This window comes from Pseudochaenichthys georgianus, chromosome 5, assembly GCF_902827115.2.
Source record: "Pseudochaenichthys georgianus chromosome 5, fPseGeo1.2, whole genome shotgun sequence".
In the NCBI taxonomy this organism is placed as follows: domain Eukaryota; kingdom Metazoa; phylum Chordata; class Actinopteri; order Perciformes; family Channichthyidae; genus Pseudochaenichthys; species Pseudochaenichthys georgianus.
In genome coordinates, this window is record NC_047507.1 from 34,374,258 (window position 1) to 34,389,935 (window position 15,678).

At 44.3% G+C, this 15,678-nt stretch overlaps 1 protein-coding gene across 1 annotated transcript in view; it reads left to right on the top strand.

Annotated features, from left to right (window-relative positions):
* The window catches only part of stab1 (stabilin 1), a 134,425-nt gene that overhangs the window by 17,617 nt on the left and 101,130 nt on the right, over window positions 1-15,678 (top strand). Inside the window, exon 19 of the mRNA XM_034083428.1 lies at window positions 14,952-15,014. Coding sequence (XP_033939319.1) covers window positions 14,952-15,014 — 63 coding nt within the window. The remainder of the gene's footprint in view (window positions 1-14,951; window positions 15,015-15,678) is intronic.

Below are 15,678 nucleotides of genomic sequence, written 5' to 3' on the forward strand. Positions count from 1 at the left end.
GAAACCTCTTTACCAACTTTAGCTACTAAAAGAGCTGCATTAACGAAACGCTGCAAATACAAAACATGTCACGGCTGTACAGGGAGTGGACCCAAAAGCACGGAGGTAGGCACAGGATTCAAGTACAAAAAGAGTCTTTACTTGAAAAGCAGATACAGTACAAAAATACATACAATAAATAATCTACACTAATGCTTAACTAACAAATAGCTAGAAAAATACTACTAACTGATCTTACCTTACTATAACTATGTATATGGACAATGACTGTAACGATAACTAGATGCAAATAGGATAACGCTGCAGAGATCGGCATAAGACACGAGACAATCTGGCAACAGACAAAGGGAGACAGGACACTATATACAAGAGGTAAGTGGGCACAGGTGGAAACAATCAGGGGCGGGGCAGACACTGACGATGGCGGGAAAACAATCAAGGCAGGAAATAAAGGAACCAGGAACGAGACAAGGGCCCTTTCTCACTTTTCTAACTCCCCTCCTCGACTCCCCTCCTCGACTCCTATCCTCGAGACTTAGTCCTGCCCACAGAAGATGCGAGTGGAGGAGCCGAGGAGGGGAACCGAGGAGAGAAGAGGGGAAGCAGCAGGCGGTTAGAGAAATGAGAACTCCTCTCCTCTGAGCGGTCATTTTAAAGAGACGTCCATTAATGATGACAGGAGGCACAGCAGCCCTCTGTCTGATGGACAGATGTGTTCATGACCACTTATATATTTACTTTTAATTCATTAGCAGTGCAGTATAATGAGACAATAACAGGCTACAGATGCGGACACACACATATATATATATGTATATATTTATAATATATACAATTTCAGAATCAATCAGAGCACTCTCATAATAACGTAACACTATCAGAGACTGGATATATCCCCTAATGAGGAAAAATGAGAAAGGGGAAAGGGCCATGGTGAATACAAAATCAAACAGGAAGTGGAACATAAATAACTAAACTAACAAAAAACATTTAACACAGTTGCCGACGCACAACAAAACACTACGATAAGCTAAAAACACAACAGAAATGAGGACACTAAAAAGTGATGCACATACGTAGCTGGGTCTGGGGCCCTTTCTCATTTCATCAAATCCCCCTCCTCGACTCCTCGACTCCTCGGTCCTCCGGTAGTGACCCGGAAATGAATTTCATTTCTCTAAATGCACTTCGAGGACCGAGGATCAAGCGTCGAGGAAGCTCTCCGGAGGAGCTATAATCGAGGATACACTGATGGTTCCTCCACGGCTCCTCCGCGGATGCATTTCCGGGAACAGAGATGTTCTCATTCATAACACTGCGTTCGATGTCTCACTATGCAAACAGAAGCATCAATCTCATTACGCCAATCCTGATTGGCTGGTGATCTTGACGTCAACGTCAGGGAATCCACCCACCCTTTAAGTAGCTTGCGCTACGACGCAGCGTCATTCAAACACCTCTTCTCGCTTCAGAGCATATATCTCGATTTATCAGTAACCGGGCTAGCTTAACGGTCCACAGACTGAACCCAAAGCTAACATTCGGTCGACGGGCGCTTGCCGGTTACTTTTTTGCTTTGCAAGAAGACTGAACAATATTAACACACCAGTTAATATTGTAATCTGCCTCGCCGTTTCTTTCTGTCGAAATAACGATAAGGTTTGATTTTGTCTTCAAGCTAGTAACATACCTGTTGCTAGTTTGTTCTTCCCTCCACACCGACACCACGGTAAAGAGGACGTTCTCTTTTCTCTCTCACACCAGAGGAGACAGAGATAAAAAAAAAAGAAGGTATTAACACACCAGTTAATATTCTTTAAAGAATAAAATCTACACCGTCGCCTTTTTTCCTTTCGGACTAACGGCAAGGTTGGATTTTTTTCTCAGTAACATACCTGTTACTAGCGTGTCCACTCCACGCCGACACCCCGGCGATCGAAGATGGACCCTTCTCTCCCTCACACCAGAGGAGTCAGGGACTCGGAGGCTCGACTATGCGGCTGCAGGTTTAAGATTTCAGGCACAGACTCACACCGGGTCTGCTCGTCCTGCCTCGGGCTGGAACATGCCCGGGAGGCTATCAATAACCCTGGCTCATGCGGGCATTGTACCCGCTTCACCATGAAGAGCCTCCGCCGACGGTTAGCACGCCAAGCTAGCTTGTCGGGACAGGACCCCCTCATGTCCGCTGATTCGCCGGCCGGCAATCAAGACATGGTGGCGTCCGCCGCAGAGATTGAGCCCCGCGCTGTGTCAAGCTGGGGCTGCCAATTGGACCTCACCATGGTTCCACCCGCGGAGGATGTCCTGGAGTTGGACTACATGGAGGACGAAGAAGATACCTCTGAGTTCCTCCTGTCTGACTCAGATGAGGATGACATCTTCGTTTCATCGGCTCAGGCTGCAAAGCCGGGAGCGATGTCCGCTCCCCCGGGCGAGAGCACACCAGCTTCGCCCGTCCTAATCATGGACTTGCAGGCCGTGTGTCAACTCGCTGCGTCCAGGCTGGACATCCCATGGCCTGAAGCGGCCAAGGAGACCTCCAGATCTCGCTACGAGGGGAAGAACTTGCCCCAAGCAGCGAGGACGAAGAGGCAGCTCCTTCCAGTCTTTCCGGAGATGCTGGATGAGGTGTCGGTCTCGTGGAGAGGCCGTCCCTTTAGCAACAAGGCCCCAATCCAGGGTGCCTCCTCCCTGGACTGTGAAGGTATGGAGAGGCTCGGCCTGCTCCGCATGCCGCCCATGGAACCGCTGGTGGCAGCCCACCTCCAACCGAGGCTGGCTCTGACACCGAGCAGGAACCCCATGCTACCGGCAAAGGCAGACCGGTTCCAGTCAGCGATGACCGAACAGGCCTATAAAGCCTGCCGTGTGGGACGAGATCGCAGCGATCACGGACATTTGCCTCCGTGTGCAGCGCTGTGCAGTCCAAGCCACGGGCAAAGCACTGGGAATGATGGTGGTACAGGAGAGAGCCAGGTGGCTCAACCTGACCAACCTTCCAGACCGGGAAAAAGAGGATGTTCTGGACATGCCTATTGTTCCCGAGGGCATATTTGGCCCCGCTCTAGCTTCAATGCAGCTGAGGTGCGACTCAAAAAGGAAGGGAGACGAGGCTCTCCAGCTCTGTCTCCCCCGAAGGGTCCAGCTGCCACCTCCAATGGTCCCGCGGCAGGCCTTCACCCAAGCTGTCTCACCTCCTGCCCGGTTAAAAATATCGAAGCAGCAGAGACCGCAGCCCGTCCCGGGTCCCCAGCCCAGGCACGAGGCAAGAGGGAGCTGGCCAAGAAAATCTCCGGTTCCGGCAGCTGCCGCTCAGGCGCAGCCGACCCAGGTTTTCAGCCACCAGGCGAGGAAGAAGAAGAGGGCGGCCTGACAGCCTCCTCTCCTCTCCTCGATGAAGGAGCTGGAAGTTCCCTGTTCCCCAGCTCCAGAGCACGTTCCAGTGTTAGATGCTCATGTGTTTTCGGGGTGCCACCATGCCCCCATCTTCCCGCCGCCTCGAGTGATGCCAGAACGTCATCCTCAAGTTCGCGCCATCAGGGAAATGGACTTAACATCAAAGACAGCAAGTTTCACTGCCTGTTTAAGTCACACATGTCATCATTGTTGTTTCAAATTAAATAATTTTCCACTGTCGTTTCCAGGCTTGAAGCCAAGTCAATAAAAATGAAAATAAAAACAATAAACAGTCTGTCGTCTGCCCCTCTTTTGAGAGCGACTACGGCCTCCACGTGCATGCGCAGTGTCGGCCGGAGTTGTCAACCTGGGGTACCACCGTGTTCAGACACTAGAGGGCCCCATAACACAACAAATAGAGACACTGAGGGCAGACAACAGAGCTGTGACATCTCTGCTCGCTTTGAGAAGCGAAAAGTGGAGGATGCTCACAGATTCTGCTTGGGTTTTCAAGACAGTAACACGGGGCTCCAATTCGCTGTCACCCCCCCTCACTTCTCGGGCATTCTGAATTCACAGGCCCGGGGAGAGTCGGCCCATATTCTAGAGCAAGAGATTTTCTCGCTACTAGAAAAGAGGGCTATATCGATAATACACGCCGAACAGAGTCAGAGCGTCTTTTATTCCAAGTATTTCCTCGTTCCCAAACGGGGAGGGAACGGAATTTGGCCTATACTAGATTTGAGAGCTCTGAACAAATATCTCAAAAGATACAAATTCAGAATGCTCACTCACACATCTCTGTTGCGTCTCGTGCGCCAAAACGACTGGTTCACATCAGTCGACCTGAAAGATGCGTATTTCTACATCCCAGTATATTACCCACACAGGAAATATCTGAGGTTCGCCTTTCAGGGTGTCTGTTACGAGTACAGAGTACTTCCCTTCGGCCTGTCTCTCAGCCCGCGAGTGTTTGTACGGTGTACGGAAGCAGCGATAGCCCCGTTAAGACAACAGGGTATTCGCCTGGCAACTTATCTGGACGATTGGCTCCTTCTCGCACAGTCGGAGCAAGAGGCTATTATGCAGACGAATGTCCTCGTAAAACACCTGCTCGACCTGGGTTTCGTAATAAACACAGAAAATAGCATGTTGTCTCCAGCCCAGACTGTACTCTTACGCTTACGCCTGAATTCGGTGGCCTTTACAGCCCGCTTGTCAGCAGAGAGAGTGAAAGCCTTCAGGGCTTGCCTCGCTCATTTCCAGCTACGCAAATATGTTCTCTTCAGGTCATGTCTGCGGTTGCTGGGGCTCATGGTGTCAGCCATTCTGGTGGTACGACTGGGACGCTTACACATGAGGGGGTTTCAGCGCTGGGTAGCTGCCCTCAGATTGGACCCCGCGCGTCATGGCGTGCGGAGAGTGATGGTCACTATGAAATGCGTAATGGCTCTGCGCCACTGGCTACACCCGACTTTTCTAGTACGGGGCGTGCCTATGGGTGCTGTCCTATCACAGAAGGTGGTCACCACAGACGCATGTCTGACGGGCTGGGGGGGTATATACGAAGGTCGACTTGTGAGGGGTCTCTGGAGCAGAGACCTCCAACGGTCACACATAAATTATCTGGAGCTGTTAGCGGTGTTCCTCACCCTGAAACGCTTTCTGCCTTTTCTCAGAGGACATCATGTCCTCGTGAGGACAGACAACACGACCACAATATCGTATATAAACCGCCAAGGGGGTTTGCGTTCTCTCCAGTTACACATGCTGGCACGCAAACTGATCTTATGGAGCTGCGGACGTCTCCTCTCTCTGAGAGCAACGCACGTACCAGGAGTGATGAACCTCGGGGCGGATCTGCTGTCCAGAGGTGCACCACTATATGCAGACTAGACTCTACATCCAATGATTGTGATCAGGGGCGCCGCCAGGGATTTTGGGCCCCATGAAAATATATCACATTGGGCCCCACCACCAGGCACAGGCCACTTTGTTTATAAATTACCTCGAGGGCCGTACGAAATGGTCTAGCGGTCCGTATACGGCCCGGGGACCGGAGGTTCCCCACCCCTGCTTTAATATAATAACATTAGTATTAATATCATAACCAAAATGTCGGTGATTAACATTTTGTTTACCTAATACAGACTGATCACTCAACGCTTCAAACTGTCCATCATCCAAATAGACTAAAAGCAGTTTTTTGTTTTATATAGATCATTGGCTATGTGGGAAAATACTGTGTTTGAAATGTATAATTTAAATTAGATGTTAGCTTTTTGTTATATATATTTTATATATATATATACTTTTTACAGCGCCACAGCTTCCACAGATGACATTTTTGTATGTATTTATTGTCAAAGCATTTCATATATTCATTGCTATCGGGATGGTAAGAGCATTCCATGGAATATAACAAAAAGTGTTTCTGAAGTGAATTACCCACCATACCTTTAAATGTCAGCTAAAAGAGCAGTGAAATGAAAGACCTCTGAATTTCCTGTAAAGATATTAACAGTACTTAAAGGTCCCATGTCATGGCCATTTCCACTGATCATAATTCCATTGTTGAGGTCTACTAGAATAGATTTATACTGTGCAATTTTTCAAACTCACATTGGTTTCGCATACAGCATCTCTGTAAAGTATGTGTATTCAGCAGTATTCACCCTCTCCACTAAACGGCTCGTTGCAGCTCTTGCCCCCCCCTCCCTGTGAGCCCAGTGTGCTCCGATTGGTCGGGACCAGTCGGGACGTTGTGAATCTTGCTGAGCTCCGTGGAGGTGTGATTTCCTTGTTTAGCGAAACACAGCCAAACTCATCCTGAGCAGACACAAAGTCACAGCCGAAGTAAAAACAATAAGTGTGGCTTGATATTGAGTAAGGTTGATAAACGCTGTGAGAATGGGTCTGCAGAGAGAATTTCGCCGCGATCCCAACTGTCTGTTATCAGCCTGCAGCCAGGGAGGAGAGATCAGCAGAGCTGCATGCACTGAGTGTGTGAGGAAGTCCGTGGATTGTTCAATTTGGACCAATCAGCGGGGGCTTAACGTAACGGCTCCACGGATTGGTCCATTTCGTTCCGGGGATGACATGACATCATCATGTACCCGGAAGAATCAAATGGACAGTGACGTATCTCCAACGAGGCGTTTTAGGGAGGTATTTTCTGTGTTAGAGTTTTACTCGCTACATGGTGTACTTTGAGGGTTTTGACTCTGCACACCATTTACATGCATAAAAACCTTCATAACACACAAAGGGACGGGTAATAACTGGAAAAGCATGACATGTCACCTTTAATAATGTCAGCTTAGTAAACAAAAAAACATTAGCTAACAGACTAATTTCCACCACTCATGGACCACACCCACCTTTTCTTGTTAAAAACTGGGTGACATACTGTCGCCCTTTAGTCCCTCTCTCTTTTCTTTCTCTCCTTTCTCTTCTTTTCTTAGAGCCTGACTTTGTTGGTCGTTGAATCATGGTACGACACACTTACGTAGGCTAAGTACTAGCATCCCTCCTCACATGCTTTCACTCTCTGCAAGTGCCGGTGCCGCACCGCGTTTGGAGGCAGGACCAAACCATTACATGTAAATAGAAGGGGGTGTACAGAGGCTTTGGGTAATTAACTTTTGGAAGAAAATAAGTTAAATGAATCGTAAGTTTAGTGAGTCATTTATCAATATAACGTTCTATTAATATTAATTATTGAGGATTGATGAAAGGTTACTTAATTTTTTTTTCTTAATGTTCTAAACATTTTGGGGCCCCTGTCAGTCACGGGCCCTTAGAATCGTCCTAACTTTTCACCCCCTTACGGCGCCCCTGATTGTGATTCAGCTGTGGGTGTGTTACGGACGATTTAAACGCACCGTTAGGCGTGGACGCGCTCACGCACGTTTGGCCTCCGGTCCTTCTGTATGCGTTCCCACCCCTGGCTCTGATACCCCCAACTCTGGCCATAGTGAGAGAACAATGCCGCACACTTATCCTGATAGCTCCGCACTGGCCTGCAATGTACTGGCTGGCGGAGATATATCAGCTGCTGTGCGGGCAGCCGTGGCAGCTCCCACTACGCAGGGACATACTGTCTCAGGCAGGGGGGGAGCGATCTTTCACCCACACCCAGAGCACTTGGCACTATGGGCCTGGCCCGTGAGTGGTACAATCTGAATACAGTGGGGCTCCCTCAGAAGGTGATAAACACTATTTATTGAGATTGATGCTTCTGTTTGCATACGCGTTGAGGCGCATCCCATAGTGAGACATCTCACATCATGTTACTCTGAGTCCTGGGGTTACGTAAGTAACCTATAGTTTCAAACAGTCGTGACACACAGCCGGACTTATTTCAGCCAATGACAGCTCTGCATGCATCCCCTGGATATTATTTTATTAACTGCTCTCATCGCGATGCAATGTTTACAGAGAGAACAGCTGTCCGTGCAGAAAGCAGAGCAGTGTGTATAATAGGGGTGTAACGGTATCCGTATTCGTCCTGTACCGTCACGGTTCGGACGTCACGGTTCGGACGTCACGGTTCGGCACATGCAGTCAGGCGGCGAATATGCCTTTTTTTACGAGTGGGAAAAAAGTCTGTCACTCAGGGCAGTATTACACTATATAATCCAGGGGGCGGTATTGCGCCTAAAAGCCAGCCGCCCGTAAATAACAAATGAAGAACAAGAACAAAACACAACAAAACAAACACAATACATGAAGAAGAACAGTTAGTAGCTAATATGGCGAGTTCACACAACACACAGGAGCTAGAACCCACCTGCTTCTTTTAAATCAGCTGTGTGGGAACATTTTGGGTTCCCTGTGGACTACAACAATGATGGGGTTTTATAGATAATATGGCCATCTGAGTGTGCGTGTTACTGTTTGTGGTTTGTTTTTAACTGTGCAATACAGTTAATGATTCCAAATGTTAGAGTTCCGCATTTTCATACCAAAACTTGCACTACTGTTAAAAATAAATAACAGCAAAAAAAATTATGCATTTGGGACTTTTTTTTAACTTTTCCTTGTTGTACCGAAACCGTACCGAACCGTGACCCCCACATCGAGGTACGAACCGAACCGTGACTTCTGTGAACCGTTACACCCCGCAGGGTTGCCAACTCTCACGCATCTGGCGTGTGACACACGCTTTCACTCTCAATCTCACGCTCTCACGCTGCCCAAACTATTCTCACGCCAAAAACAATAATACCGAAGACAAGAAACGGTTTTGAAAACTGTTGTCACGTAGTGATCGTCTTCTCAATAGAGCATCTTTGATAATGTCTTCTGGCCAATCAGAATCAAGATAACGCGTAGTGTTGTTGCAGGAAGTCCCGACGGTGAATACTTCTGCTGTAGTACATCTCTATATACATCGACAACATTGACAACGTTGATAGAAATCAACACGTAATGAAATAAGACCCCACGGTTTGATGATTGATAGGTGTGTGGGCTGTCTTTCATTTTGACACACAGAACAATGGGGGCTATCCACCCTTATGGATAAGGGTAGAGGAGGGAAGAGGCTGTGTGAATGACTTGTAAAGTCATTCACACAGCCTCTTCCCTCTTCTCTCTGTGAGGAGCAGCAGGTTCAGCTTTCAGAACAAAGTAACACAAAACTAAAATGGCATTCATTTTTTAAATATGTTTTGTTTTGTCTTATTTGTCTTCTCAAGAGAGTAGGCTACCAGAATGTGTATTTTATGTTAGTATTTCAAAAGATCTCCTGGGGGAGAATCCCCCCAGACCCCCCTGCAGGGGTTGGGTTTTCAGCATGTCAACTATTTCACCTGTGGGGAATTTGCAGGATTAGCTCCAGGTCGCCCTTTTTATTTACTTCAAGACAAATGTGCCTTTTTATTTGATACAGTTCAATTTGGATTGAGACAGGGAAATAATCTAAACCACACGCGTGGTGTTTCACTGTCAAGGGGAGCGTGTATGTAATTACATTGCAAATACTGACTTGAGCCCCCCCATAGATTACTCAACAAAAATACTCTGGAGCCGCAACTGCCGACCCGTATTGCGTATGTGCAGATCTAAGATCCAGTAGAAATTATAAAAAAGTAAAAGTCTACTGCTTATTGTTCTACTAGGCCAAAATACAGTCAAAGAGTATATGAGAGTGAGAGTGTGTTAATTAATATATTTGGCAGTTTGGAGTAAGTCTGTAGATTTGTTTGTGTCTGTGTGTTTCATGTAGCATATAGGCCTCTCACGATAATTAATTTAGTTGGATACATTTTCCTGGAAATTATTGCGATAAACGATAATATTGTCGGCACCGTTGTATGACCATTTTAGACCACTGACATAATGATAATATATAATAATAATTCAAGTACATCCTTTCAAACTGCTAGTCACATCCTCATGTAAATGGCAATTTATCGAGTTCATTTTTATTTATCGTACGATAAGTCAATTAATTGCTTATCGCGACAGGCACACAATAAAACAGTGGAAACAAACATGTGTTTGACTTTCATTAGTGAATGAAACTTTGTGCCCTTTATAGTCTGTGTCCAATATTGTGTATTTGTATATATTGTATATATATCCTATATATATGCTAAGGTCCCGCTGCTGACACGATAGCAGTCATTTCGTGCGCATATGTGTAATTAAACCCATGATATCAAAATCTCACTCCAGCCAGGTACCCAAAGTTGGCAACCCTGCCCTGTGCGTAGATGCAGCGGACAGACAGGTCTCAGTTGGTTTGGTGTCCTCTGCTTACTTTTAATACTTGTAAATAAAACTTTTGGCCCGTAATTTATTTTCCTCATTGTAGCGACCGGAGAACCCCCTTCTCCGGGGGGGGATATATCCAGTCTCTGATAGTGTTACGTTATTATGAGAGTGCTCTGTTTGATTCTGAAATTGTATATATTTTAGTGCTGTCAAAATTATCGCATTAACGGCGGTAATTAATTTTTTGAATTAATTGCGTTAAAATATTTAACGCATTTAACGCATGTGCAGAATGGCCCGCCCCATACGTGCCACCAGTGGCAGCGCCAGGGTATGGCTGGGGTAGGCTGCACCCATACCAAGAAATGGCTTAGCCCCACCATGAAAAATGATGTTATAGTAAGCAAAATAAAGTCTGCCAACTCGCGCGGAGTAAATTGCACAGACAGCAGTTAGTAAGATTGATTTCAGTAGCCACGGTTTTGAAAACTTTTGTCACGTAGTGATCGTCGTCTCAATAGAACATCTTTGATAACGGCGTGGTGTTGTTGCAGGAAGTCCCGACGGAGATTACTTTTGCTGTAGTACAGGGCAGAGCCATATAATAGTAATAATATGGCTCTGGTACAGGGGTGCACATAACTGGTACGCAGGTTATGTGCGTAATCTGAAATGCGTACCGTCACTTGTGTCACAAAGCGCATTTGCGTACCGACGTACTTGTGAAGCTTTTCCAGAAGGCGGTTAGATCACCGGACGACAGAGTCGGTCTCCGTGTGCACAGACAGGGCTGCTGTTAACGTCGGTCTGTACAACGGAACTGTGCCAAAACTACGCCAACCGGCTGCGGAGGGAGACTCCCCCCCACTTCACTGGAGAACTGCGCTAAAACAGCTGATCACAACGTTCACACTCTGTGGTCACGGAGTACTCCACTAGCCGCCCCCCCTCTGTCGACTTTCCTGAAGTACTCCCCCGTTGATATAAATCAACACGTAATGAATTAAGACCCCACGGTTTGATGATTGATAGGTGTGTGGGTTGTCTTTCATTTTGACATGCAGAAAAAACGTTATAATAAACATAGATACTGTATGTTAAATGGATATATCCGCCTGCTTTCATTTATCTTTCCATTCCCACAACAATATACATAAATAAATGGCATATTTTGGACATAGTTCGAATGGTGATTAATCATGATTAATTAATTTTTAAGCTGTGATTAATCTGATTAAAAATTGTAATCGTTTGACAGCCCTAATATATTTATATAATTATTAGTGCTGTCAAAATTATCGCGTTAACGGCGGTAATTAATTTTTTGAATTAATTGCGTTAAAATATTTAACGCATTTAACGCATGTGCAGAATGGCCCGCCCCATACTTGCCACCAGTGGCAGCGCCAGGGTATTAATTAATTTTTAAGCTGTGATTAATCTGATTAAAAATGTTAATCGTTTGACAGCCCTAATAATTATATACATATATATATATGTGTGTGTGTGTCCCCGCATCTGTAGTCTGTTATTGTCTCATTATACCGCACTCAATGAGTCAAAGTAAATATATAAGTGGTCATGAACACATCTGTCCATCAGACAGAGGGCTGCTGTGCCTCCTGTCATCATTAATGGACGTCTCTTTAAAATGACCGCTCAGAGGAGAGGAGTTCTCATTTCTCTAACCGCCTGCTGCTTCCCCTCCTCTCTCCTCGGCTCCTCCGCTCGCATCTCCTGTGGGCGGGACTAAGTCTTGAGGATAGGAGTCGAGGAGGGGAGTCGAGAAGGGGAGTTAGAGAAATGAGAAAGGGCCTGGAGCGCTTGGCTATTAGAGATGTTAAGATTCACCGATTCGCATCGGTGCATCGGCATAAACGTTCAAGATGCGAGTGCACCGGTTGAAAGAGTGCACATCGGCTACAGTTTGGGTTGAACCGGGTTGAACTCGCGATGCATCGATTGCGTAGCGTCTTTGCATCGGTAAAAAACCGATTCATTCATATAAAATCCCCTCATCCTGTCAACGCTCAGCAGAGACGATCTTTGATTTGGATATTTGCTTCGCCCGAGGTCGAGAGTCTCAGTTATCAACACACACGGAAGTTGAGGAGAAAGAGAAACACAGCGCACCGAAAAATACCTACAAATCAAACGTTTGGCAACACTTCGGATTGTTCAAGAAAGACGGTGTAATAGTCCTTTATGCTATATAGTTGACCGCAGGTCATGGAGAGTAATAAGGTATCCGTAGACCTTTGTATGAGGTATCTTTATTACTCAACAGGTCTACAGCCATGATACATAGATCCGTCCTAGATGCGGGCTTGCATACACACAGTATCACTCCGCAGCCGCACCCCATCAGTAACGTCCTGATGGTATATGTGCGCGGCACTATATACTACAGTCAACTTGAAAAATCGCTCGCAAATTGTAAACGATGCCGAGCCGCTTTAAAGTACACAAGTAGTACGAGGAACTTAGCGACGCACATAAAGAGGCGACATGGGGTCTGCGGCTGAAAAGAGAAACCTGAAAGTTAGACATATGCAGTGGCGACTGGTCATTAGGGGCAGGTGGGGCACAGCCCCACCTAGTGTCAGCAGAAAGTATTAAAATAATGATTACAACAAAATGCAAAAAATAAATTAAAAAATATATAAAATATATTTTAAGATCATGTTTAATCATCTGATTCGTCTGTACATTGCTGTTTTAGTATATGTTCTTCTAATTAGTGTCTACAGTGTGTGCCTATTGAGCTGTTTAGAGCCATGTGGGACAAAACCTGATCCTGCCCCTCCCTCTGACTGTCTAAGTGAACGGTGACTGCAAAAACTACACTGCGCATGCTCAGAGTATTTTCCTATTTAATGTGTGTGGCAAAAAATAATGACCGTAGGGGCAAAGTGCTGCCGTCCCCACCATACGTCATCTCACATAATTCAGAGCTGATTGGCTGTAAGTACGTGTGCCGCGAAAAGTGTGGTGTGTGAAGAGGAGGAGAGAGAGCTGCAGTGAGGCGTCCTAAAACCAGGAAGTAAGCTGCGCATGGCTTCCCTCCACAAAAAAGCAACGAGATTTCTCCATAGAATTTTAGAAAATAGCTCAAAATAAGATCTGTGGGAAACGTAGCTGTTAGATAAATGTACGTTTTGTTCAGCCGGATAATATCCACATGTCTACCCTACTTTTATCATTTTCGAATAAAAAATATATTGATTAGATTAGATTTATGATACACTTTTTGAAACTACAAGAAGATAAGGAGGACTTTTACAAAAAAGTAATAGAGATTTGTGTCCAGAAGGATAGGCAAATGGACTTAATCTTCAAGTCAAGGTAAGACTGCAATTTTATTGAAAATGGGATATTACTAAGAGAGAACAATTCAATATTTAAATGATAAAATTACATTTTGTTGAGTATCCTTCGGTTGAACTGTCTGTTTGAAAGTAATTGAAGCATCAGACAAAAAAAGCTTTTGAAAATAATATTATATTTTGATTTAATATATTTGTAAACCTGAAGAGTCAGTGCCTGTGCCTCACCAGCCATGAACCTCTCTGCAGAAGCTTATATATAGACATCTGAGTTTTTTGTGCCCCACCACTTTTGTACATATAGAAACGCCACTGGACATATGAGTGAAATCACTCAGTGAGGTGTTCTGTCAGAGAGAGTGGTGTTTAGTTTACAGCAGCCTGTGACGGTTAATAATAATTTAAATGTCTTCCTTACTGTAAGCAGTTATGAAATACCTGTTTGTGAAAGGTTATTTGTATTCTTTATTGTTCATATAGAACCCACTGCTTTCTGCTCACTGGTGAGTCAGCCTATGAATGAGTGTTAAGCACATCAGGCTGGCAGCTGTATGGGCATTGCACTATGGTAGCTGTTATTTGCACATTGTTAATCATGAGCAATGCATCCTTACATTGTTTAACTGTGAGGTGTTATACAATTGTACTGTACTCTGGAGAGCTTTTAAAGTTAAAAAAATAAACGGCATGATGGGATGTGCAGTACCAAATATGTAAAGCACTTTTTTGTTAATGTTTGTTTTTTGTTAATGTATATGTGCTGCATATAAGGAATAAAACAAAAATCCTCTGTCGTACCAAATTGAAGTATCATTATTTTTGCATTGTGTTGAATCGCATCGTATCGCACCGAATCGCATAATATTGAATCAAATCGTATCGAACTGTATCGCAACAGGGGTGAATCGTATCATCGCCTGGTGTTTCAAATGTATCGTTAATGTATCGTATCGTGGCAACGTATCGAGATGCGCATCGCATCGGCCTCAGTGATGGAGATGCACATCCCTATTGGCTATACATTTGATCAAGTTGCACCGTTTTGTATTTGCAGTGCTTTCATTTATGCTGCACTTTTAGTAAACGATGCACATGTTTAGCCGAGTTGGTGAATATATTTCTTCAATTGCATGTGTTTTGGCACATTTTTTGGGCTGGTTTGCACCTGACGGCAACCGTATATTTTATATGACACTGATCAATGCATCTGTTGGATGGATAAAAAAAACATCTGATGAACCAAATAAAAAAGGGGCTTTTTAAGTGTGGAAAACCTGATGGTAACTCTGATAAATCTACCTGGTACGTGTCTAAGTTACTTCCTTTTTCTAGCAGTGAAGTCAATATAGACAACATTTATTTGACCAGCATCACCAGATTTATAATATTCATGCAGAAGAAAAGGATATGTTGATAGAAAATAAAGGTATCAGTAATGCTAACAGTGCTATGTGTTATGTTATGTGCTAAGTGCTATGCATTTATTGTTCTGTGTGTTTCCAGGGTCCATGTGTTCACTGCAGTTACCTCTTTGAGACTGACTGTCCAGAAGGCACCACTGAATTGGTAAAACACCTAATTATTATTCTACAGAAACCCCTTGTCGCATAATTAAGACAACAACTGTTGATGTCTAAGTCTGTGCAAACTATTTGTTAAATAGCATGGTGAGTTTTACAACTATAAGGTGAAATTATGGAGGTGTATGTTGATGTAAACAATTATCAGAATCAGAATACCTTTACTCCCACAGAGGGGAAATGTACGTAGTTACAGAAAAAAGAGCCACAGACAGCTTAATGTTACATATGTAACACATGTATGTCTATATGTGTTACATATATCATGCATTAAAAAGTACTAAGTTATGATATAATAATAACAAATAAAAAAAAATAATAATAAAAAAAAAAAAACAGTTACATAATTTTCAAAATACAGTTCTTAGGATTTAGCAGCCAGGTATATATTGCATAGTTATTAACGGCATATATATATATATATATATATATATATTGCACATATAGCACATATTGCACGTAATTGGTTGGTATTTAACAGCAAGATTTGTGATGTGACCCTAAACCTTTAGAAAAAAAGGGAAGAGTGTTAGAACGTGTTATGCATATGTTATGCATATATTATATATAACCACTGAATGAAAGCATCAATTGTAATAAGGTAAAAAATATATAATACTATAACACCTTTCATAAAGGAAAGCATAAAT